At 44.5% G+C, this 25,086-nt stretch overlaps 1 protein-coding gene across 2 annotated transcripts in view; it reads left to right on the top strand.

Moving 5' to 3' along the window:
* The first annotated feature begins 2,173 nt into the window (after positions 1-2,173).
* LOC132452589 (beta-1,4 N-acetylgalactosaminyltransferase 2-like) overlaps positions 2,174-25,086 on the top strand; it is a 46,218-nt gene continuing 23,305 nt past the window's right edge. Inside the window, exons 1-3 of one of the 2 annotated variants that reach the window (XM_060045273.1) lie at positions 2,174-2,369; positions 11,888-12,018; positions 12,184-12,327. In XM_060045273.1, the coding sequence (XP_059901256.1) occupies positions 12,226-12,327 (102 nt within the window). In that variant the 5' untranslated portion in view covers positions 2,174-2,369; positions 11,888-12,018; positions 12,184-12,225. Of the gene's footprint in view, positions 2,370-11,691; positions 12,019-12,183; positions 12,328-25,086 lie in introns of those variants that run through there. The other variant, XM_060045274.1, reaches the window with a different exon arrangement.

Raw genomic sequence — 25,086 nt, forward strand, 5'->3', positions numbered from 1 at the left:
CGCTGGCTCCTGCCTACCAGCTTGGTCAGAAGGTCTGGCTCTCCGCCCGGGACCTACCTCTCAAAGTGGAGAGTCGCAAGCTGGCTCCCAGGTTTATAGGACCATTCCCCATAATCCGCATCATAAATCCTGAGGCGGTACAATTTCAAGTTCCTCGTTCCATGAGGGTCCAACCAACCTTCCATGTCTCCAGGGTCAAACCTCTCCAGGAAAGCCCTCCGTTCCGCCCCCTCCTCCCCCTCAGCTCGTTGACGGAGGTCCGGTGTTCACTGTCCGGCGTCTCCTCCGCTCCCGCCGCCGTGGACGTGGGGCCCAGTATCTGGTGGACTGGGAGGGGTACGGCCTGGAGGAGCGTTCCTGGATCACGGCTCGCTTCGTCATGGACCCCCGTCTTATCTCTGACTCCCATCGATCCCATCCTGACCCACCTGCCCCGCCCGCCCGTCCGCCCGCCACAGTTCCACCGGCGAGTGGTTCTTCTGACCTGCCGGGGAGAAGGGACTCAGATGTTGCGTCCTCTACGGAGGACGCAATCTCCGAGGCCTCAGAGGAATTCTAACCCTCCTCCAGGCCACCTCCACCCTCCCTGTTCGACTTAGGACGTCTGGAGCCATCCCTTGCCAGGGGGGGTACTGTCATGGTCCGCCCCTTGTTTTCACATTCACCTGCCTGCCACCCTGATCCCTCCTAATTAACCCAACCACCTTCACCTGTTCTCCCCCTATATCAGTCCTCTCCTTCCAAACATTCCCTGCCAGATTGTCGATTGTGTTTCACAGTGCTTTCCCGCTACTTGAATCCTGACCCACCTGCCTGACCCATGAGCATGTTCTAACGACTGCAGATCCTGTTTCAAAAACTCTCGTTCACCTCTAAAACCGACCTTCCGATTCACAAGGTTCAGAAAAATGTAATTGCAAAATTGTTTTCGAGGCTTAACTCTTTGGTCAAAGTGCACAAGTTGAAGGCTTACCAAGCTTTTGCCACCCCTGTCCTCAGCTGTCTTAAACAGGGTCATTATGTACAGCGTGGGCTTTCTCTTTCCTTCTTTCAACTTCCACTTACTCGATTGATGCTGGAATGAAACGTTTTTTCAATTCATTTATTTTTAATGTGAGGAATAGTTGTTGATTTTCACACCTTCCATTATGAAAGCACCCAGACCTTAATACGATTATCTAGTGGGGAGGTTGAAACAGTAAGTAATTGTCGACTTGGTTTTTTCCACACATGGCAACTCCCTACCTCTCTCTTCTGGATCAAACTTGTAAACTAATTGTACTGACTGTTCACGTCCAACGCCTTCTTGCACGTTGCTCTAGGTTTGGCGGATGCTGCAAGGCAATAGCTTTGGTCAGTGAGTTTTTTGACAGACAACAAACTCAATAACTTTTCTATAGAACCAACTCAAGTAGATCGCTTACATTCAGTATGTATTGGTGTTTGAATGAAGTCTCCTGCCTTATTCACTAACATTACACAGCGCAAAACCCCAATACAGAAGTGCCGAATTGTCTCTCCAAGCCATGGATGCCCACGTCGAGATGGGATGTCTTAACCGTGTAAAACTTGTTTGCATACCATGTGTGTGTCTTGGTCAATTGTTTATTGAACCCTCAACACCATGGCCCCTCAATGGTTGCTATACAGAACGTTGCATTACAGAACGGTTGCTATACAGAACTATTGCACTTTTTTTTTGCAATAGCTTTGTTTGTTTGATTGCTTACTGAAGAAAACGTTTCTTTATTTTATATATGTATATATATATAAACTTACATAAGGAAAATAATGTTGATGTAATACAAAGATCATACATTAACATTGCCTATTTCCAGGCCTAGTGGGACGTCGTGCCTATCTATTTAACTTCTCGCTGGGGTCTGCTCAGAGCGGGTTGACTAGATCGATGCCCGGCTCCTGCTAGCTGAGTGTCGAGTTGTGTGTGTCCCTGAGAAAGCCGCCTCAGCACAACTGCTGAATGCCCTCAAATGTAAATGTTAGGTAAATATGTAAAATTCCCCCAAGATTTGATTTAGGCAAATTGCCTGTCTACCAGCCTTACACAAATAGTAGAGATAATGAACGCTCAGACGAAGTAGACTAAAACATTATTTGACATTGGGACAGATTCCACCCGCATTGCAATCAACCCGCTCCTTGTTTAAACAATACAAGCCTAACTCTTCAAAAGCAGAGCAAATGCAGCATGTTGTGTCAAGAAAGAAGACAATGAAAACAATGATTGTTTTGATGAAAGATGAATGTACTGTAGGTGTAGCGGCACCCCTCCCCTGTATGTGTCTCAATCGGATCAACTCGGCCGAATGAACGGGATTTGCATTTCTGGCAGCTGGACTCTGTGAAGGGTAAGTAGCCTAAATAAAGAGATATTATCTTATTAAAGCTATTATGTAATTGTAGATAATTTAGCATAGATATTAATCCTATTGAAAATAATAATTGTTGAATTTGTTTATGGAAACAGCAAACGACTGACTGTTTAGTTTTTTTTAGGCGGTTAAATATGCAGTTAATGCCTAAAGGTTTATGTCTTTGTCTCTTATGGCTGGTTCAGACTACACGATTCTCAGATATTCCTCCACAATTTAACATGTCACACTATACGATCACAGAGCCAGGAAATCGGGCCATGTCTCGTCGGAAGACTGGCCACATTACAAGATTTGAGGGTTTGATGCTCTCTACTTTGTATCATTCACGTTTGCAAGATACTTTGAAAATCATATAAATTATGCAAAATCGAACGGACTGAGATTTGGGATGGCCAAACTATTGAATAATTTAACCAAAAAATATTAAATAATAAAAAAAAGAGTTAAAAAATACCGCAGATTTTATACTTTTTTTTACTGTCCTGTTTGCTGGGTTTGAATGTCCGACAGGAGGTTTTATTTATGCTACTAAGTAATATCATGTCATTATGTATAGCAGAAACTTTAATCTTTGTATAATAAGTAAAAAAGGATTAGGTTAGGACGATTACTATTAGGCTATAATAAGCAAGTTCATGTGATTAAAAAATGTATATATATTTTAAATAGGCTAGACATATAATTCATACAATTATATCTATTAAAACGTTACGAATGAACAAGCAGTTTGTTTCTCAGTTGTTGGCAACATTTATATGTTGCCAACATATATATGTTGGCAGCAGAGTTTGACAGAGTTTGCCAGAATTCAGTTTTGCGCCTACAGGAAGAACGGATGGTGGAATGTCAGTAGAATAGACACGTTGTCGTCGAAGAAATCGGGATAACAGGAACGAAAATCGAGGCAATAGAAACCTGAGAGGGTGAAATGGCGCAGACAGTCAATCACCCATTTCTTTTGACAGTCAATCGTCCCATTATCTGATATAGATTAAATTCTACTTTGAAATTCATGAAACAGGTAATTAATAAATATATCGATATTTATCTCCATATATTAATCAATAAATGTAGGGGACAAGTGCATAGACTGGTGTTGTTTAGGCCCACTGGGGAAGTTTGCAACGGCCTATGCTTACTTTCGTATACTTACCCACGAGCTACAGCCAGGGTAGGACTCTAAATACTGACACCTAGTGGTGAAAAATAATAGCAGGGTATGATGTAGGTCTGTGTCTTTTCTCCCAACATGTACTTATGTTTAGAGCCAACAGGGCTTTTATGTTGTTTGAAAAACTTTGGAAACATATTGACCTCAATTTCATTGAATACATTAGTATGATATTCTTTCAAAATGCACGCAAGCCCTTGCCCATAGCATAACGTGAAATTGGGTAGGACGATAGGACGCCGGTGCTTGGTAGCATTAATGGATGGAGAGCTCTTATCTTCTACTGTTCTCAACCTCTAGATGGCGGAGTTTCCGTCAGATGGCTGCGGTTGTAAGAAGTAGGTTTGGATTTAGTGATTCGTTTCCGTGATTCAGTTCGCGTCGTTCAGGTCGCCAAGAGGAGTCGTTCACGAATCGTTCGTTCGTTCAGTCGAGTTTCCGGTAGCGGTGAATCGAATCATGCATGGTTCTCTTAGGCTGAATCCGAATACTAAGTACATACTATTTCTGTTCAGTGTCTACTACTTGACCGTACTATACTTGACAGTGTAGTACGGTCTACAGCTATGCGTAGAACCCCTCCGAACGCTTCCGAACACCGCCGACTAGGGATGAGTCGGTCGCGACCGATTCGTTCACAACGAACGAATCCCGAACGTGAACGACAAGAACTGGTTCCCCAAAACAAGAAGAACTGGTTCTTTGATTCTTTTTTTTTAACATAAAACAAAAATATGGTCACGTAAATAAAATATACAAACGAACAGAGCTTCGTCTCCCCGCAACCTTATATCGATTGAGTCTACAACGTTCTCAAAGATTCAGCCAATGAGAGGCACCTGGGTAAACAAATTACAAGGTTGTACCGTCGAATTTGTGCGCTTTCTCTGTCTGACGTATCTTGGGTCATACCATTCGACGTGGGGCCACTCATATATCCCCCTACATTTCCGAAAATAGACTTGCCCTCCATCTGCTATTGGATAAACGCATTTCCCAATCCCAGGAGTCTTTGCTCCATTCTACGTCAATTCAAGAACAAACAAAGAAATTAAACTGCAGGTCGTATTTTTTATTTATGACCATGAAAGTTCTGTAATGCCTGAATAATGAAGAATTAAATGTAAAGTGAAAAAAATATATATAAATATAAAACCATGAATGACATATAGAGAGTAAGCAAGTGGTATAAATATTGTTGGGACGTTTGGTTACACAATATAGTGTATCTTGTCGATTTTCACGGGGGTAGAGCCTAGACACCGCTTAAATTATGCTCAGGGCCTTCAAATGACGTAATCTGACGTAACGAACGAATCAAACAAACTAATCGTTATAGTGAACTGAACTGAAAGATCTAGTTCCCGGGAAAAGAATCATTTTGCCCATCCCTTCCGCCGACACTCCACCCGATGTTTGGAGATGACGTATCTCCCCTCAGATGCCGGCAAAATTACCTTGATAAGTAACCTGTTTTCCGTCTTGTCATCGTTGCTTTTAAATTAAAAATGTTATTAAATTAAAGAAACATTTAATACATGTACTTACATTTCGATATTTCGAAATTTGCGGGAGCCGCTGTTGGTGGTGTCGGGTCAGCCATCTCTTCTTCGTTCGTTACCAGACTCCGGTTGCATTGTGGGATAGCGTAGTGAACTCCGTTGTATACTGTGGCGGTAGTACGCATTCAGAAACGTTTTCCGTACTACACAATGCGTACTGAGCATTCGGACGCGCTATATTTGAGAAACTACAAAGACGGCATGCATTTACCATTTCACTGAAATTGAAGCGTATAATCATACGCTCGCTCACTAAGCCTCTTCCCTCTTCACCACTCACAGTCAGTGAACGAACAGCGAGTCAGCGACTAGTGGTTCTGGGAGGAGTCGAGTCTGAGAACGAACGAGAAAAACGAGAGAGAAGTATCAGTTTTGTTCTTTCTTGCTAAACATTCAAAATGATTCGGTCACAAACGACCCATCACTAATCCTCAGTCCCATCGCAGATTTTGCAAGCGAGGCGAAAGACAAACTGCAAACTACTTCTTGAAATTTGCTTGCCGAAATTGCCAGACAATTTTCATCGTACATTTCATACATTTATGCATAATATTCCTTGTTTCAGTTTAACAGAATTCCCACATTTCCTTTTTCGAGTTTAATATCGTTTTGGTAGTTGACCATCACTTTGATTCAGGGAGCTGGAGGTCTGAACTTCAAGTCCTGTATTTAGATCAGGACTTGCAGGGTGTCAGGGGAAAGCTGTGTGATTTCTTGGTGATCCTTAAAGACATGGAGTTGGACAGTGCAATGCCTCAGCTTTACCCCTCCAATATCATCCCACTGCAGACACAAATGGGTGTTCTCGTGTGGTGGGGTTTCTCGTTTACGCAGAATGGAACGCGCCCTTCTTCTTCTTCGTTGTCTTTCTTTCGGTATTAAAATGTCAAAGTATACTACTCCGACTCCTTAATCTGACTCTGTAACTACGGAGTCCCCTCAAGCATTCAAAGTAATCATAATCTCATACTCGTAGTGGGGTTATCTCAGCCATGGTTGAGAAGGATTTTGGGGAAAGGAACTTTGGCTTTGACTCCCTGAAGTACATGAACTGCGACAACTGCGGAGAAAGGGATTGTTGCCCGCGATTGTCTCCCGCCGGAGCCCCGCTGCCCGCTGCCTGCTGCCACCGCTCCGGGGCTCCAGCGGGAGACAATCGCGGGCAACAATCCCTTTCTCCTCCATGTCGCAGATAGATAGACAGAAAGGCCTAGATAGATAGATAGATATGTTCCATTATTTGCCTTGCGGAGCCAACCAGACCTGTGCGCGTATGCAAATTAGCCATGTGTCCCAGTGTCTATTTGTTTTGAATGCGACGAATGAGTGCAGATCATGATTTGCAGATCCAGATCAGTGAAACATATTTGAACTACTACAGCACGCAGGGTTTTTTGTTCTCGGGTGGAATTAGCCTACATTTTAGGATTTTTTTTATATTGGGGGGAATCACTGTCCTACTTGTTGTCGAAGCACTTTATCGAACAAGCAAAACCGTCTCGGCAATATGGCCAAGGTGTATGGGAGAGTTCACTATTTGATATGGCTGTCTGTAGGGCCTACTAAACGCATGGCTCCTTTAAATGCGTCTGCATAATTGAATTGTACGTCATGAGCGACTTGAGCGACCAAAGCGAACAGAAAAATTCGCAGCGAAACTTTGTGAGCGACCAGAGCGTCTTTGACGCTTTGGTCGCTCCTGGTGTGGACGTACAGTGTCGCCGTTGCTCCATGTTTAAATGACAGTGACTTGTTCGTGAATGGTCTCAAATTCACAAACTGAAATAGTGCCCCCTAGTGATCTTTTTATTAATTTATTTACTCAGTAGTAATAGGCCTACTATTGCTGTTTTCGCTTGAATTTTTGTATTTCTCTACTGATTGCTTCGACAATGCAACATTAAAAGTTACTAACGCTGGAGCCCTGGGCCCCACTGTTAGTAACTTGTGGGGCCCTGGACCCCACTGTTAGTAACTTGTGGGGCGGCTCAGGGGGGCCCAAGGGCCCCCCTGAGCCCTTGGGCCCCTGGGCATGTGCCCGGTGTGCCCGTGCAGTAATCCACCCACGGACATGAGGGAGGGTGGAGGGGGTTAAAAAAAAAGTCTCAATCACTATTCGACGCGCATGAAAACCAGCCGCGTAGTTATGAGGGAGGCCGTCCTCACACCGATCTTCCTCATCGTCATCGTCCTCAACGTCCTCCGGTTCAAGCAATGCCACCCCAGCCTTAGCTGCAATGTTGTGCAACATAGCCGTCACACATATCACGGCGCATGACTTGGCCGGAGAAAACTGGAGCCCTCCGCCTGACTTGTGAAGGCATCTAAAGCGCAACTTCCACCTCCCGATCGTGCGCTCAACGATGCACCGGGCCAGACGGTGGGCTTCGTTGTATTCCTCATCATGGACGTCTCCCGGGTTATTCACAGGTGTGAAGAGGAATTATTTAAGGGGGGAAAATGCCGTGAAACGCACAGTGCATTCAGGATTAGGACTGATATATGTCGGTTTAAGCCTAATCAATTGTGTTTTAATGTCTTTAGCATTCATATAATTGCAGTCTATTTTTTTCGTAGGCTACTCTGCTGTTGTCCTTGATGGGGATATATTTTAACCCTTTTTAACACAATTTTCCTGCGACATTCCTGCGTCTCCCCCTCCTACGGAGCCCATTTCAGCACCGTTTCAGTAGACAGTTACAATCCTACGACGTCGTGAGTGCAGCGAATTCGCGTTCACGTTAAGAGGAGTTTCGGGAAACGCTCCAAAGAAATTGACGATGGATCGCAAGATCCATCGTGAGAATGATCGTACGAGCGTGGATCCATCGTTATCGGGAAACGGGGCCCTGTTCAATCTAAGATAAAACAATTATAATCTAGGATATAAATTCTCCCCGTCAACTATAAAAAAGGATGGATTTATGTTTATTGCAATACAAATACACCATTTTAAAAATGTATAACCTTGCCTAAACTTTATGAACATCTACTTCGGACATGGCTCCACGCTAGGGTTGCCAACTTTCAGAAATTAAAATAAGGGACGCCCACCACGGGCCCGACTCCTGTGGGGCGGGGCGCCCGCAGCAGTGGTATGTTTTATTTTGTGCTGGTGTTTTTAGTAAAGGGTTGATCAAGAAAGGAATTAGTCATACTTAAATCTTGAAATGCTTTATTACCACATAACATTCTCTTATAAAGTGCAGTCAATTAAATCTTGAATGAAATCTCTTTGTGTGGCGTGTGCAGCAATGAACTTTTAAAATATAAACTAAATAAACGGAATGGCCCACTCCATTTGTTGGCCATTCTGGAGAAGATCCTTTCCACACATCCAGTGGATGCTGGGATGCTCAGGATGTGTCTGGTGATAGACAGCATGTTTGGCAGGTCAGCTACTCGAAAGAGAGCCACCCACCTGGCAGCCACACCTTTGGACTTCCATTCATCTTCAGCATCTTCTTTGAGCCTCTTCAGAATGGGTTTTGCTGTGGAGCATTCATCATAAAGTTCATCCATGTTGACTTTATGGATGAGGTTGAGCTTGGTGGTCACCCTCTCAATGTCAGTAAAGGTCATGGTGCCATGGTGCAGAGAGAGAGGTTGCAGTGAGAACAACCAGTAGTCTTCAGAAAAGTTGAACCATTTCTCAACATATGAGAGTGCTGTGTTGAGGAATGCAGTAAAATCTGCCCTTGCCATGTCAGCATCAAGTGGACGGAGACGCTGCAGCTTCAATTTAGTTAAGTAGCCATAGAACTGTTAATCTCGTCTCTGTGTGAGCTTTTGCTTGAAGTTTTCCATGATGGAATATAACTCAACACAGGTGGTTTCATCACTCTCCAGCTTCTTTACAACTTCCTCAAAGAGAGAGAGGATATTATTGCAGAGAAGAAGGTTGCATGCTGTCCTGTTGCATGCTGTCTGATGTCAGACAGCCCACCGTGCGCCACTGAAAACACTCGCCGACATATTTTACAACTTGCCTTGTAAACATCTCCACTGACGCTGTCCAGCCAAGGATGTGCATCTTCCCACTCACGTCCGTACTTCTGCAAGCGTTTACGCTTTTGAGGACGTGGTGGAGTATCGGGTGTAGCGGACATTTTTAAAAGGCGCAGGTTTTGTGAGCAGCGCCGGTGTGTGGTGTCTGTCGCTAGGCAACCGTGACCACCACACGCATGCGCAGACACACAGATGACCGGAGCGGGTCTTGCGTAGATCCCGCCGCGACAATTTTGCTGACCGTAGTATTCCCTGTGTTTTGTTTTATCATTATTGTTAGATTTAGAATTTGTGTGTGTGACAGACATGTGTATTGGACATTTATGGAAATACGGAACAAATTGCGTCCCGTATTGGTTCAATACGGGACGCAACATTTAAAGGTTGCATAGGTGATTTGCTTTTTTGGCCATTTTTGCAAAATTACTTGAAATCCTTATCATAACCCGCTTACAGCCACTGAGTTAGAAGTACTGACATGAAAATTAAACTTGTCAATCATCTGTGGAACGTGCAGGGCTCGAAAAACTCCAGCCAATCATATCCATTGCCACCGAGTTTCATTGGACAGTAAGTACGTCAATCAAACGGTCGTACTGCACTCCCCCTCCCCCGCGCCCCGCGCGCGACCCCTTCGTGCAGTACTCGTGACCCAGAGCTCGTGACCCAGAGCAAGCTCCTGTTTGTTGTTATCCTGCGGTATCTACTGGAACTAGTTAATCCACATTTGGACCTAGCAGTAGAAGACAATTTCCATGGCAGACAAGACGCCACCATCCCCACCACCACCACCACCACCACCAGCAAAGAGAAGGAAAACTCTTTTTCAGAGAGTAATTGATAATAAAAACGTTGAAAGACAAAAACTGAAATCAAGAATAATCCTAGGCGCTGCTTTTGAACGTTTGCGGCAACTGAAGGACGAGAAGGGTCTAAAAACCGATGCTTGTGTGGCGGTTGACCTAGTTTCAAAGTTTATACCGTTTATACTCGGTAATACCGGTGTTGAGACGAGTGTATTACTCGGTGTGAAAATGTCCACACCGCGGCAACCCTAGTGAAAACCAGGACTTCCAATACAATTATATGAAACAAACATACATTTTCTAAAAAATAGTAATGATTTATGTGACCGTTTAATGTTTATAACATCTGGTGCAACCATAGCCGCGAGAACGTATTCTCAGCAGGGGGTGCTGGGAAAAAAAACCCGGCCTGCACTAGACTCGCAACTCGTCACATTGATAAAAAAGATATATAGCAGCGCAGCTCAATTACACCAGTGCATGCGCGCACAGTTGAAAATCGATCGTTGTGTTCACTTCCTTCACACCATGGTTCACATCCAGCTGCTCACAGAACAAGTTTAGCGCACCACCGCTACCCTCACACTTTTTCATATAACCTTTTTTCAGCACTAGGACATATGAGCATTAAATAAATGCTGCGTCTCAACATGCCTTGGACAGCAGCGAGGATGACTCGCTTTGCCACTCGCTTTGCCACAGCGGGGCAGAGGAGTGTCAGGAAGTCTTTGGTGTACACATCAGTACGGCCTATTTGCACTACTGTTTAGTGGCAATGCAGTGTTTTATTCTATGCCTTTTTATTTTCGTATATTATTTCAATTAATACAATTTATTTATTCATGAAATCAAGATCTGGTCTTCAAATCTTTTTTCCAAATATAGGTCGTATTACAATGGGGTTTGTGTTTATATTCGGACCAATACGGTACAGCGGACGCTCACATGACGTTAAGCATTTCCTGGTGCATAATGTGACGCTTCAGAACCTAAAATCCCGTTTCTCCCCGTTGATACGACAACACATAACCGGCGTTTTCAGAAATCTCCACTTTGGCCGGAGTTTTTAGAAATGATCGTTTTCTGTGATAAGACAGGGCCTCGGACAGGGGGTGTTGCAGCACCCCCAAAACCCCTACTTCCCGCGGTACTGGGTGCAATTTACAGCTGAATGTAGTGCCATGTTGTTAAACGAAAACCTACGCTAGCCTGGCTCGCTCTCGCGCATCTCTGTTCGCGCTCGTGCATGATTGCGCGTCCAGGTACTTGGAATGGGTGGAGTCAGAGTCAGCGTTGAAGGAGAGGGGGTAGGACCATTTGAGTTGTGTATTTTCAAAATCTGCTGGCGTTTCGCAAATCGCGTACCCAACCTTTAATTGCCAAATAAGGGACGATTCCGTATTTTACGGGACGGTTGGCAACCCTACTCCACGCATTTGCCGGCTTCTTTGAAAACAAATGCACATGGCTCGCGTAGAAGTTCATGGGGAAGGGTCGTCAACAAGTTGTTACGACAGTGTTGTGAAATATCTACTACGAAGCTGTAGGGGGCGCTGTGTAGAGAAATGTGAGTGCCAAAACCAAGAAAACAGCGAAGAAATGCCGGAAGTTGCATAGTGGGCCTTTAACACAATGGGCGAATAGGCCGCAAATGAGATTCCCCTCTTTGAAAGACCAGCAGCTGCTACTGTAATGCACATTTGTACACTTGTTACACCTCAATTTATGTAGTAGAAGCACCTTTAACTCCAGAACTAGCTTTCAGGAATTAATACATGTTTATCTTATTTGAGCTTGTTTGTGGATTAATCTACATTCTCCATCAATATTGCTAAATAAAAGGATACAGTTAAGGTTAGCCCAGAAAGTAAAAGACTTTGGTCAATTTCAACCAAATTTCTTTATTCATTTTGGGCTTATCTGTGGCTTTGTCTTTGTCTCCAGATGCCCTCATTTGGCAGAACAGAATTGCTGCTGATTCTACTTTCTTTTGTTATCTTCAGTGGGATGAGCTTCCTCTGGATCACCCCCAACTTTACGGTAGAGAAATTGATTGTCACCCCAAAGAAAAAGTGGTAGGTCTCAATGTTTATTTGCATGTGCACGTGTGTGTGATTGTTCTTGTCACGCCCAGTGCAATGTTCATGTTTTAACTCAAATGCTTATTTTTTTTCTGGAATCCTTGCATATATGAAAAGTGCTCTATAAATAAAGTGTAGCATTATTAATATTACCTATAGGACCCCTCCTACTGGTCTAGTTAAGCCTCCGGCTTCCTGCACATGCCCAGCGAAGTCATTCGATCTGGCAGGGAGCATTCCTACTGCCAACCGAGCGAACATTCAGAAACGACGGGCAGAGGAGTACAAGAAGCACCAGGCGAGGTATGCATGGCCACCAGTACCAGGAACACAGGATGGAACAAAGTGATGGCGGGGAGGAGAGACACTGATAAAGAATGTACCAATTTCTTAAAGAATACTTTCTTCAATATTTCAATTGAATTTATAAGATGCTAGTTAAAGTATTTTGCCTGTTTGCTAAGACCCCAGGTTAAATGTGGACATCATCTATGTTAAGGTTTAAATCAGCCAGGGCTTTCGTTCGACTCTCTCGCGGGGACCTCGTGAAATTGGGTAGTGGTCCATTTGATTAAAAGCCAGCGCAGTTTAGCAGCTCCCATAGCTGTAGCTTTGTTTTTTTAACCCAAATTAGCGCATACAAATTGCCCTGGATAGGAAATAGTTGGCTAATAGTGGCCACAAAAAGTTACAAATTTGTTTTTGTTTGCGACTGCGCATGCCCACCACAAATTGGAAAGGGAGAATAATTTGGTATCATCATAATAGACGGAGAAGCCAGTATTGGGCACGGCATGTTTCCTTATTGTTTGACATTATATCATGGTCATACATTGTGTAATTGTTTTATTCAGTTAGAATATTGTTCAATTGACATTGGTTGATTATTGGTTAAGTGGCATATCGTTTTGTCTCCTGTGTCCAGAACAAGCTCCATTTTGGACACACTCCTCTTTGCTCAATCCAACTCTCCACTGCAGTATCCCATTCAGGGTTTCACAGTACGCCCCTTGGTCCCCACTCTTATTCCAGGTACAGTACGCTACACTTCAGTGGTTCAATAAAATCGTCCGAAACTTCTCTTTAGTTCAGTTGCAAGTGCACTGCACAGATATACATATAGTGTGCAATGTGCTTTTTCCTAAGCATCAATTCGGTCTGCATTTTATGTTCAATGTATTCCTCAGGAAATAGTTTCACCCTGAAATATAATTTGTTTCAGGTTTAGCGTTGCACGGGGTTCAAAGAAGCGGCTACAAGGTTGGTAACAAAACTCTGGGTTTCAAGTCAACATCAGGATACAAAGGGATATTTGTGAATGTCTTTATCAGGGTTTTCAAATTGGAGCAGTTGGGGACTTTTGGGTTTACTTGGAAGCACTCTTTGACTGGGAACCAAACCCCCTCACATCAACCTATGGAAGGCAGGCCTGTGCACCTTCAATAGGTGTTTGCAGATGACGCCATGCCCAGGGTTAAACAACAGTTTTCTTCTACACCAACAAAAACATAAATATACAATAACTAAACCAGACTTTTATTTTAATATTATATTCCATTTCTGCCAAGCCCAGCTACATTTTCCCAGCTACATGTCACTTTATTCTATACATCTCACCTTTTTATATTGTGTGTTTAATTATTTTTTTCTTTCGAACAATGCAGCTCTTTTCCAATCTACTGTAGGCCTATTTCTGCCTTTCTTACTCTTCCTTTCTTTGAATCCATAAAGCTTGAATAAACAGAGTACTGCTGCTTGATGTTCTGCATTTCCCTTCCTGCCTTCCTTCTTATGTTTGCGCAACATGGGTGACTGCAAACAACCAATTCAGTTTGTGGAGGACAGGAGTGTCCTAGGTTGTGAAAATTGTGAATATTCAAACAATCCTTTTTCATTTGAGCACAGCTGAGAGCTCGCTTACTCACTCACTCTCAACAAACTTCCCCTTGTGTTTAAGGTATCACTACTGGTCACCAAAGGTGTCCTCTGTCTAGGGAGCCCAAGTGACGTACCGAGTGTGGAAGGTGATTCATGAACTCGGTAATTTCAATGTGGAACTAAACCACTTGTCACTGGGATTGAAATATGATTTCGGAAAAACCAATAGGTGGAAAGAAATGGCTGATCTTAGAGACGCTCAGCTTAGAGGAACTCAACAAACTACTGGCGGATGTCACCTACACCCTCCCTGTGTACCACATACACACCGGAGACCTGGGTATGACTTTTTAATTTATGTATGGGTTAAATAATGTAACTTAAAGATAAGTACTGAACAGATGCTCAGGTTTAAAATAAGTATGTTAATGTGATGTTCTCATTTTGCACTCAAAGCCTTTCTGATATTACATTGGATTATGTAATGTGCGTCAAATCGTATTTAGGTTGGATGTTTTTAATTAGTTTTCACTTCTTTTTCAATCAGTTCACTTTTCGTTTGAGCATCATGAAGCTGTGTTCCCAATCGCTATTCGGCAACCATCCGTACCTGTGCTTTTTGACATGGGAACAAGTATAACAACAAAAGTTTTTCCTATAAATCTTCCATTTTTACCGTTGAGTAGAATCAGAATCATGAACCATTACCTTCTTCCTCTCTATCCCCTGCCCCCCCCCCCCCCCCTCCCCTCCCACTCTTTCAAAGACATTAGCGACCAAGTGACAGTCACCACCAAGACCTTTATGCGCTACAAGGAGTTGAAGGTGCTCATAAGAAGCCTAAGACAATTCTACAAAGACGTGGTGCTTGTTGTGGCCGATGACAGCTTTACTCCAGAAAACATCACAGAAGAAAATGTTCTGCAATACGTCATGCCTGGGGGACAGGTAGGCATATATTGGAACACACACACAAACACACACACACACACACACACACACACACACACACACACACACACACACACACACACACACACACACACACACACACAACATAATGTCTTTCTTGTGCTTGGACATCATATAAGAGGAGTCAAGCATTCAAGTTGATTTGGAATCTTTCCCTTCCACAGGGCTGGTTTGCTGGCAGAACCCTGGCTGTCTCTCAAGTCACAACCAAGTACTTTCTTTGGGTGGATGATGACTTTCTATTCACTGAGAAAACAAAGATAGAGGATCTGGTGGAGGTGATGGAGGCAACACCAGAGTTGGATGTGGTGAGAATCATATTATTCATTGACTATTTTTACATTATGAATAAAGCATGAGTAGGTGTGAGGTTATAATGTCTCGTTATCCTTCATAGGTTGGGGGTTCAGTTACTGGAAACCAGTTCTACTTCTCCATCGCCTATGAGGAAGGCGATGGAGTCACTGGAGGCTGTATGGACAGGAAGCCCAACATAAAGTTCCAATCACTACCAAATTACCCACAATGCTCCATAGTGAATGGGGTGGTCAACTTCTTCCTGGCTCGTACCGATGCTGTAAATCGAGTGAGATTTGACCCCAAGCTGAAGAGAGTGGCACATTCAGGTGTGTCCCCGGCCATATCTTTAACATATAGCCCTTCGGGGTTGTGTGCATGCGTCCACAATGAATGAGAAGCCTTAAGCAAAAAAAAACTGGGGGGGGGGGGGGCTCATTGTGAGTTTTATTTTTGCTTTACTGGTAAAGACAGGGCAATCCAAAGTAGGTCTTCAGTCTTTAATTGCTAGCTACCATCAGAGCTATTATAGAGGGTGCTATGCCGATCCTGGATGTGAAGTTACCTCATGTCTGGAGCAGTTGCACAAGCACTAAGGCTACACGGCATGATAAGCAAGGCTGAATCTCCTTCAACTTTTGCATAAATTAAAAATAATTGTTCTTTCAATTCAGCAAGCAAAATACTTTGCATAAGTTACATGTTTCTGGCTTTGAGGTATCAGATGAATTGGACAGCAGTGCTTCGTGTTGGCAGCTATTGTGACATGGGCAGCAGGTCAGTTAATATTCCCTTTTTGAATATGCCATAAAGATTGTCTGCTCGTCCACCGTCAGAAAAACACTATAAAAATGAGAAATCATTCAGTTATCGTATTGTCACTGGTGCGAGGACTTGTAGTTCCGTAATGGGGCAGATATCACATTCCTCCATTCACAATATTATCCAAATATGACCTGCCTGGACCTGGATTCATTATCAACACCTCACTTTTTCTGTTTATTATTTTCAGTTTTCCGTTATGCTCCCCCAAGAGTACAAAACGTTTTGGATGTACACCGGGAGTGCTCCTGCTACTTTATTATTCTCCTTTACATCTAATCATTGTTGTTTTGTTTTTGTCTCTATAGAATTCTTCATGGATGGTCTTGGCCAATTGATGGTTGCTTCGTGTGGCCATGTTTCCATTGGCCATCAGCCGAGAGGGGCCAATGCTCAATATGGTCGGTTCAGACACCCCGGGAAGGATGATGTGCAGTTTAAACTACAGCTGCACTACTACAAAAACCATCTACAATGTATCCACTACGGATAGGAAGAATCCCGACAGATCCATTCGCTATGAGAGAAGCTCATCTTCCAAACCTCTATTAGCTTGAGTGGTTGCTACAGTTATAGCTTTATCCTTTTCAGGGTTAGGGTTAGGGTAAGGGTATATATATATATATATATATATATATGTGTATATGTGTGTCATTCAGCAAATACCTGTAGAAAAGTGACAAGGTGCGGGTTTAAAGCTGTAGTATGTAACCTTGTTTCATTAATGCATTTTTGAGTTAGAATGTATGTCATTCAAATGCAGTTGGAAAAGTACATTTCCAACTGGGCACATTCTTTACTCAAGTAGAAGTAAAGACACTTACGATTAAAGACTGGTAAAAGTACTGATTTAACCTCTTTACTGAAGTAAACACGGAACCTCACGTCATATTCATATATTTCAAAGACTGTTATTTGAACCTTCTCTTTCTAACTTCAAATAAAATAACAATATGATGTTCCTAAATAAGGCCATGTTTTGGGAATGTCTTGTCGGTGCCCTGAATCTGCTCCATCTGCAATGTTTGTTTAAGGACTGGTAACACTCCTGGTGTGAAGATTCTGCACAGTTGTCTTCAGGGCTTTAATAACAAAATTATCATGAACATTCTTATCTAAATATTCAAATGTTTGATACCCATTCAATAAATATTTAGATGTTCGTGATTTTAATTAATCCTAGGGTAGATACAATATTCTAATACTTCGACATGGATGTAAATATTATATTTTATTTTCATAAGTTCAAGGCTCGAACCAGAGTTTGCTGGGATTCTAATGAATGGCGGATGAAAAGACAAGTGCATGGAAAGTGGTTTTACTTGACTGTAGTGTCTTGCTACTGAACACGATTGATAAAGGTCTATCATTAACGGGCAAGACCCATCCAGTAGTTTCGGTTACCTGTTGGAGGGATTGGACTTTACACACAAACGAGTCAATATGCATTTTTGGATCTCGTAGAGTTTTGACAATGTGTACTGCATATTTTCTGTAAATTGTGGCTACATAGCATGCACCTCTGGATAGTGAAATGCAGATTTAACTGCTGCCTTTTTCCTGTCTTGGTCTGAATAGAAGCGGTAATGTGAAATGGAAAGAAAAAGCCTCTCATTTCCGCGGTCAGGTGATAGTCTACTGTGGCTCCTGCTGAGGGGCTCTGCTCTACCAAATTAACAATAAAGCAAAAATACTACAAAATATATGAATAAACTAATATAATCAATATATTAACAATAAAGACATATATAGGCAATATATTAACATAAAAATATATATTTGTCTTTGATTTATATTTTTATAGATATAATACAATACGGTCTATCTATAAGCATAACAATGACCCAACCTGCAATGATTTTGTTACCCCCCATGTTGCTGTAGCATTTCTATGGTGCTTCAAATGCACTTTGTCCTCTTTGTCTTTGTAATTCAATGCCAACTTTGGTCGTCTCATGAGATCGTAATCTCACAAGTTCACATTCTGTCTCTCTGCGCAGACCAGTCTGGCCATGATCCTGTATAAAGCATTTCCAATATTTTTCATGTTAGCATTCGAGAACGAGGGCTTTAAGTTTGCACAAAAAAAAACAATGTCCCCTCCTCAGGAAACTTTAGCAATCAACGTTTCATCTAAAATAGACTTGTCTATTTTTGTTAAAAGATTAAAAGAAATCTGAAAGGATGGCTTTTCAAAGATAATATATTGGTGCTTTACTTCCGACTTCATTGGGCAAGAGCGAAGAGGGCATGGCTGGAGATGTTGAACAACGTAAGGCAGAGAACATATTTTGAAAAGTACTGCTATCCAGTCAAGGCCAGACTGATTTTCATTGTGATATGCAAAGATCAGGAATGTCTCATGAGGCCCTGACAGTCGGGGGAACCTAGCTCCAATAAGGGCACCTCTGGCAGCTTCCCGTGCCCACAGGGGGACTCTTTAAGTTGGTAACAATGCAGTCCCCGGAAGCTGCCGAGCGATCCCCCGCCACATGCTGGCCTTGCTAACCACTCCCCCCCTCCACAAGGCTGCGTGCTGAGCCCACTCCTGTATGCCATCTCCCACCCATCCCACCAACACAATAGTTACATTTGCGGATGATACGACTGTGGTGGGTCAGGCAGAGAGCTGACCGCATATCTTGTTCACCGTCCTCCTGGAGGGTTCTGACCTGGGTTCTCAAGTGGGGGGGGGGGGGGGGGGTGGGGTGGGGAGGAATTAGTGAGGGGGTCATTTTGCTGTTCTATGAGCCCAGCAAGGGTCCTTCCGCTTGATCCATATCCACTGGCTGCTTCTTTTGGCCGCTTCAGAGACTGATCTAATTGTCTGTCGCAGAACCTGTCCATGGATACCAAGGTCTTTCCGCAGCCTGATGGTGGAAGAGGCCACAAAACCTCTGCATCCCACCTCAACCGGATAGATTTTCACTCCATCCTCGTTGTTGCACAACTGTAGCCAGTTCTGTGTAGTGCAGTTTCTTGCGCTCATAGGCCTCTACTGTTGAATTCTCCCATGGGACTGTGAGCTCTATAAAGTTGACAGACTTCAGTGAAGGGGACCAGAGTACCGAGTCTGGCCTAAGGGTGGTGGCTGCAATCTCAGGTGGAAAGATTAGTTTCTGGCCAATATCGACTAGCATCTTCCAATCCTGGGCCTAGCTGCCCAGCTTCTGGTTTGGGAGGGGGATGGTTGGGCTTTTTCTGTCCCTCTTGGATGAATGTTGGTGCTGTGATGGAATTCGATAGCGGGGCGAGGGGACCCAAGCGCTGGACACAGGGAGGCAGAGACGGGGTATAAGGAAACAGGGTTTATTGGGACACGGGGTAGATGACAAGCTGAGGCGAAGCAAGCGGTAGTCAGGCAGGCGAGGGTTCGGCACCAGGGAGTCAGTCAGACAGGCAAGGACTCGACGATAGGCGGGTAGTCAGGCAGGCAGGGGTTCGGCAACGGGTAGGCAGAGTGACGGACGGAGAACTAGGGAAGAGGGTTAGCAAGAGAACGGGAACACCAAACTGGGTCTAGAGAATGCTGGTAGGACTGATACGAACTGGGTAGTTGTAAACGACGACCTGGTGCCGGCTGGATGGAGATCCCGGCTGAAGTAGGAAGTGGAGATTGATGATTGAAGACAGGTGTGACGGAAGAATGAGGTACAGTGGCGTCAAGTGGCCACTAGATGGGGGTGTTGCACCGCGTAGCAGGACGCGGCGTGACAGTACCACCCCAACAACAGACGGGTGATCCCGATGGAAGTCCCGGACGAGCGAGGCTTCCAGAATACGACTCCGGGGAACCCAGGAGCGCTCCTCAGGACCGTACCCCACCCAGTCGACGAGGTATTGGTGACCCCGGCCGCGGCGTCGTACCTCCAGAAGGCGATGGACTGTCCATGCCGGATGGTTGTCGATGACCCTGGGTGGAGGGGGGGGCGGAGTGGGGGGAGACAATGGGCTGGTGGAGAGGGGCTTGACCTGGGAGACGTGGACGGTCGGAAGTACACGGAGGGATGGGGGAAGTCGGAGAAGAATGGCACAGGGGTTAATAATAGTCTTGATCTCAAAGGGGCCGATGAAACGGGGGGAGAGTTTGGGAGGAACTCCCTTCAAGGGAAGGTCCTTTGCCCGGAGCCACATCCTCTGGCGGGAGAGTACTGGGGGGCAGGTAGACGGCGCTTATTGGCCTGCAATTGGGAGCGGGAGGATGCGCGGAGAAGCACAGCGCGTGTGCGCTTCCAAGTGCGCTGGCACCTGCACCAGGGGCGTTTCTAGGTTCCTGAAACATCCGGGGCTTAGCCCAAGAGGGAATAGGACAGTGCGCGTGCATAGCGTGCGTGGGAAATTTTGTTGTGTACTTTATTTACCCAGTTCTCAGTGGGTGCTGGTCTCCGCCAGGGCTGCGCCTAGTCACCGATCCTGTTTGTGATATACATGGACAGGATCTCGAGGCGTAGTCGTGGTGGGGAGGGGTTGCAGTTCGGTGGTCTGAGGATCTCGTCACTTCTTTTTGCAGATGATGTGGTGACATTGGATCATCGGCCTGTGACCTTCAGCACTCACTGGATCGACTGGCGGCCGAGTGTGCAGCAGCTGGGATGAGGATCAGCACCGCTAAATTTGAGGCCATGACTCTTAGCAGGAAACCAGTGGATTGCTTACCCCGGGTAGGAAATTAGTCCTTAGCCCAAGTGAAGGAGTTCAAGTACCTCGGGGTCTTGTTCGCGAGTGAGGGTACTATGGAGCGTGAGATTGGCCGGAGAATGGGAGCAGCGGGGGCGGTATTGTGTTCGCTTTACCGCACCGTTGTTACGAAAAGAGCTGAGCCGCAAGGCAAAGCTCTCGATCTACCGGTCGATCTTTGTTCCTATCCTCACCTATGGTCATGAGGGTTGGGTGATGACCGAAAGGACGAGTTCTCGGGTACAAGCAGGCCGAGATGAGTTTTCTCAGAAGGGTGGCTGGCGTCTCCCTTAGGGGTAGGGTGAGAAGCTCAGCCATCCGTGAGGAACTCGGATTAGAGCCGCTGCTCCTTTACTTAGAAAGGAGTCAGCTGAGGTGGTTCGGGCATCTGGTAAGGATGCCCACTTGGCGCCTCCCTTGGGAGGTGTTTCAGGCACGTCCAGTGGGGAGGAGACCTCGGGGAAGACCCAGGACTAGGTGGAGAGATTATATCTCAACACTGGCCTGGGAACGCCTCGGGATCCCCCCGTCAGAGCTGGTCAATGTGGCCCGGGAAAGGGAAGTCTGGGGCCCCCTGCTTGAGCTGCTCCCCCCGCGACCCGACCCCAGATAAGCGGACGAAGATGAGATGAGATGAGACTTTATTGCGCATGCACATTTTCTTTCATAATGCTTACCTAAATAAACAAAATAGGCAGGTAATTATAGCTTTGAATAGCTACCTGACTGCTGCTTATCCCCAGACATCTAAAGTTCCATTCAAGTTATTTCAGAGTAAAATTAATACAAGTGAGACAGACCTTACATTACCTATATCAGTGGTGTCAAACTCATTTTCACAAAGGGCCACTCTATGATGAAATGATAATCACACTAAGGGCTGACATGGAGTTTGCTGACATGCCTTCTTTTTAATCCAAAATGTAAAAGCAACATATCTATAGATATATAGATATATTGTATACAACCTGCATACAGGGTCAATCACAAAAAACCGCCACATTTTTCTGGAGGGACTGGTTAGCTAACCCAGCCAGTTAGCTATGTGACGGATGCCAGCTAAAGTTTTGTTATCCACTGTAAGGACTTTCTGTAGTTGACTTAGTGGTTCGTTACCAGTGACAAAACTGACCACTTACTCTATATCGATTGGGGAACAGGTCGAGTCATGTCCTGGAGTATACACTGTCTGTCCGAGTGTTTGCGGTCCGCCCAGTCTCCACGGGCGCCAGAGCTCGAGTCCGCTGCCGCACCTCCTAACCTGTCCTCCGTTCCGGAGGAGTAGCACGACCTTGGAGCGGGATTCTTCATTGTTGGGAAGAAGGATGGCTAGCTTCGTCCCTGTATCGACTTCTGCGGTCTGAACGAGCCCCCGCTGTCTTCCAGTCCCTGGTCAACGAAAAATCCACACATAAATAAAGTCCAGTTCACACACAAATGCAAACAAGTTCACAAATGAAAAGCGTCTTGTTAATTCAAGTTCAACAGTTTGTAAATAAATGTAACAACATCCAAATACATTTTTGATGAAAATTGCAAATATTATTTTTATTAATATATTTATGGATTTATATTACATTTATTTAAAACAAGGCACATTTGTGTGTGGATCAGAATTGTGTTTGTGAAAGTTATTTTTGTTTATGGATTTATTTTACATTTATACATACCGATATCCATTTGTGTGTGCATTGAAATGTATTTGCGTGAAGAGAGAAATTTATCTATAAATCACAAAATACATTTGTGCATTCTTCTCTGTGCATTCATTATTAATGATACTGTTCTGACCCCATAGATTGAGCCCTCCTGTAGTGTAATGCTGGTGAACTAGGCTCTTGAGTCCCACCTCAGCACAGGTTAGCGTGGCTCATGGTGAGAGTGTGAGACAGCCAGAACAGGTCTGAAAGGAAGAGGGGGAATCACAAACTGTTTAGATGCAGCCCCATGATTTAGTGATTTATTAGGGGATATATTATTTGGTAGACATCCAATACTGAATCATAAAAACAAGGGACGTGGCCAGATGGCATCCGTGGTCACTTGTGGAGAACATGCGCTGAGCAACTGTCTGGAGACTTCACCGACATATTCAACCTGTCACTGGCCCAGGCTGTTATTCCCATGTGCCTCAAAACCACCACCATTGTCCCGTGCACTCTAAACCAGAGTGCCTGAACGACTATCGACCGGTAGCACTGACCCCCATCACACCAAGTGCCTTGAGAAATTAACCTTAGCCCATACTTTCTCCTGCACTAGACCCCACCAGTAAGTTTAGTTATCCTTTATTAACCCTTGATGGGTGAAATTCGCTCCGGTGAGTGCTGGAGTCCAGGCACCGTTTACCAGTTAGCTCGGTAGCCCGGTTAGCACCAATAGCACGGCTACCGTCGAACTGGAGCGGTCCATTTATTAAGCAAAAACAGCAGCGCCACAAGTACCTGTGTAGTGCGTACGTGTGTCTCTGTTGTTAAAGTTTATCGTTACTTTGAGACTTGTTACGTATTTTAAGAATCTAAGCTACCCACACATAGACCCATGAAGCAGGACCAAACATATAAGCCGTACATACTATACATAGCCACAAGGGGAGCAAGACCTTATTAGAGGCTGCTCCAGCCACAGATGGCAGCGCCTTTTAAATATATGAAGAAGTCAAAGCCATTACGGCACCCCGGCCACGCCCACTAGGCCACGCCCACTTGGCAGTCTCTACCTGAGGACACGAGGTGGGGATCGCCAGAGGCCCGTGGCTGAAAGTAGCCAGAGTTATTATCTCTCACACGTGTTAGATTAAATTCCCTCCGTATAGCTTCACTTACCATGCCGAAACATGCCGACGACTTTATAATAAATGAAGTGAGTTCAAAGCAACCCGGGATTGGACAACTTTCTTCGAGAATATGCAATAGACTCATTTTAACAATCGTGAGTCATGTCAACATGACGTCAGGCGTGTCTTTTCTGGTGTGTGTGTGTGTGTGTGTGTGTGTGTGTGTGTGTGTGTGTGTGTGTGTGTGTGTGTGTGTGTGTGTGTGTGTGTGTGTGTGTGTGTGTGTGTGTGTGTGTGTGTGTGTGTGCGTCGTCATGGAAACATGAAGCCCTGCCGGTGGTGCGGCGTGGACCCAAGTGAAAACATACGTGTGTACAGCTGAAAAACGAAACGACATAGCACTGTATACCACCAGTATGTGTGAAAACACTCACTGTGGCTTTTTTAATAAATTGTTATTTATTCATAGATTTATATCAGTTATTTTTCAGTTGTGTCTGACTATCAAACTAGACAATAATTAAAGTTAAATGTTTTTCTTTTGCTGTATTCATCCATGTTTTACAGAGGATTTAACCTGAACCAGGCTTTGCAACAATAATAATCACATAACATTCATGCAGGCAGGCGTAGTAGTATATGCTAACTCCTAGCGTTACACTCTGTGTGTGTGTGTGTGTGTGTGTGTGTGTGTGTGTGTGTGTGTGTGTGTGTGTGTATGTGTGTGTGTGTGTGTGTGTGTGTGTGTGTGTGTAGGGCCGGCGCTGGCCGTTTCGGAGCCCTAGGCGACTCAAAATCAACTTGCGCCCTGGACAGGTCTTGCGAGCGGGGGGGGTGTGTGTGTGTGTGTGTGTGTGTGTGTGTGTGTGTGTGTGTGTGTGTGTGTGTGTGTGTGTGTGTGTGTGTGTGTGTGTGTGTGTGTGTGTGTGTGTGTGTGTGTGTGTGTGTGTGTGTGTGTGTGTGTGTGTGTGTGTGTGTGTGTGTGTGTGTGTGTGTGTGTGTGTGTTCGTGTGTGTGTGTGTGTGGCCTGCCAGTGAGCAATGGACATACGACAATTCTTTAAAAGAAAAAAGACGGATTCAGGTGAGAGACTAGGGATCTTCTTTTTCTTTTTTTTCTGAAAAGTGTTAAGCTAAAGTAACATAAATATAAACCAGCTATCTCTATGTTGTATCAAATTACTTATGTAGGCAAAGGTCCCCTGCTTTCTTTCTTTTTTCAAACCCGCAATGGAGAACAGCTTCTCTTGTGAAAGGAATTTGTGATTAAAACATTATTGTGTTTCTAAGCCCAATAATAATAATAATAAAGATATTTAAAATGACACGCCTCTGTGTGCCTTTGATCATATTCTTAGAATCTGTAAATGGTCTCCATAAAAAAATTTGACATGACAAACTGACCTCAACTCTCCTGCAATATATTTGTGTATTATTGTCAGTGTCAAGGGAAAGAGAGAAAGATGGAGAAGGAGAAAGCGCAAGAGTGAGGCAGGTACAGTTCAGGACATGCTAGCAGTGTACAAACTCCTAGATTCTGAAATGTTCCCTTCACTGAAAGCTGTTATGCAGGTTGCCTTGACAATACCAGTTAGCAGCTGTACATGTGAGCAGTCTTTTAGTGCCTTGCGTCGGCTCCAT

Source organism: Gadus macrocephalus, chromosome 23, assembly GCF_031168955.1.
Source record: "Gadus macrocephalus chromosome 23, ASM3116895v1".
Lineage (NCBI taxonomy): Eukaryota > Metazoa > Chordata > Actinopteri > Gadiformes > Gadidae > Gadus > Gadus macrocephalus.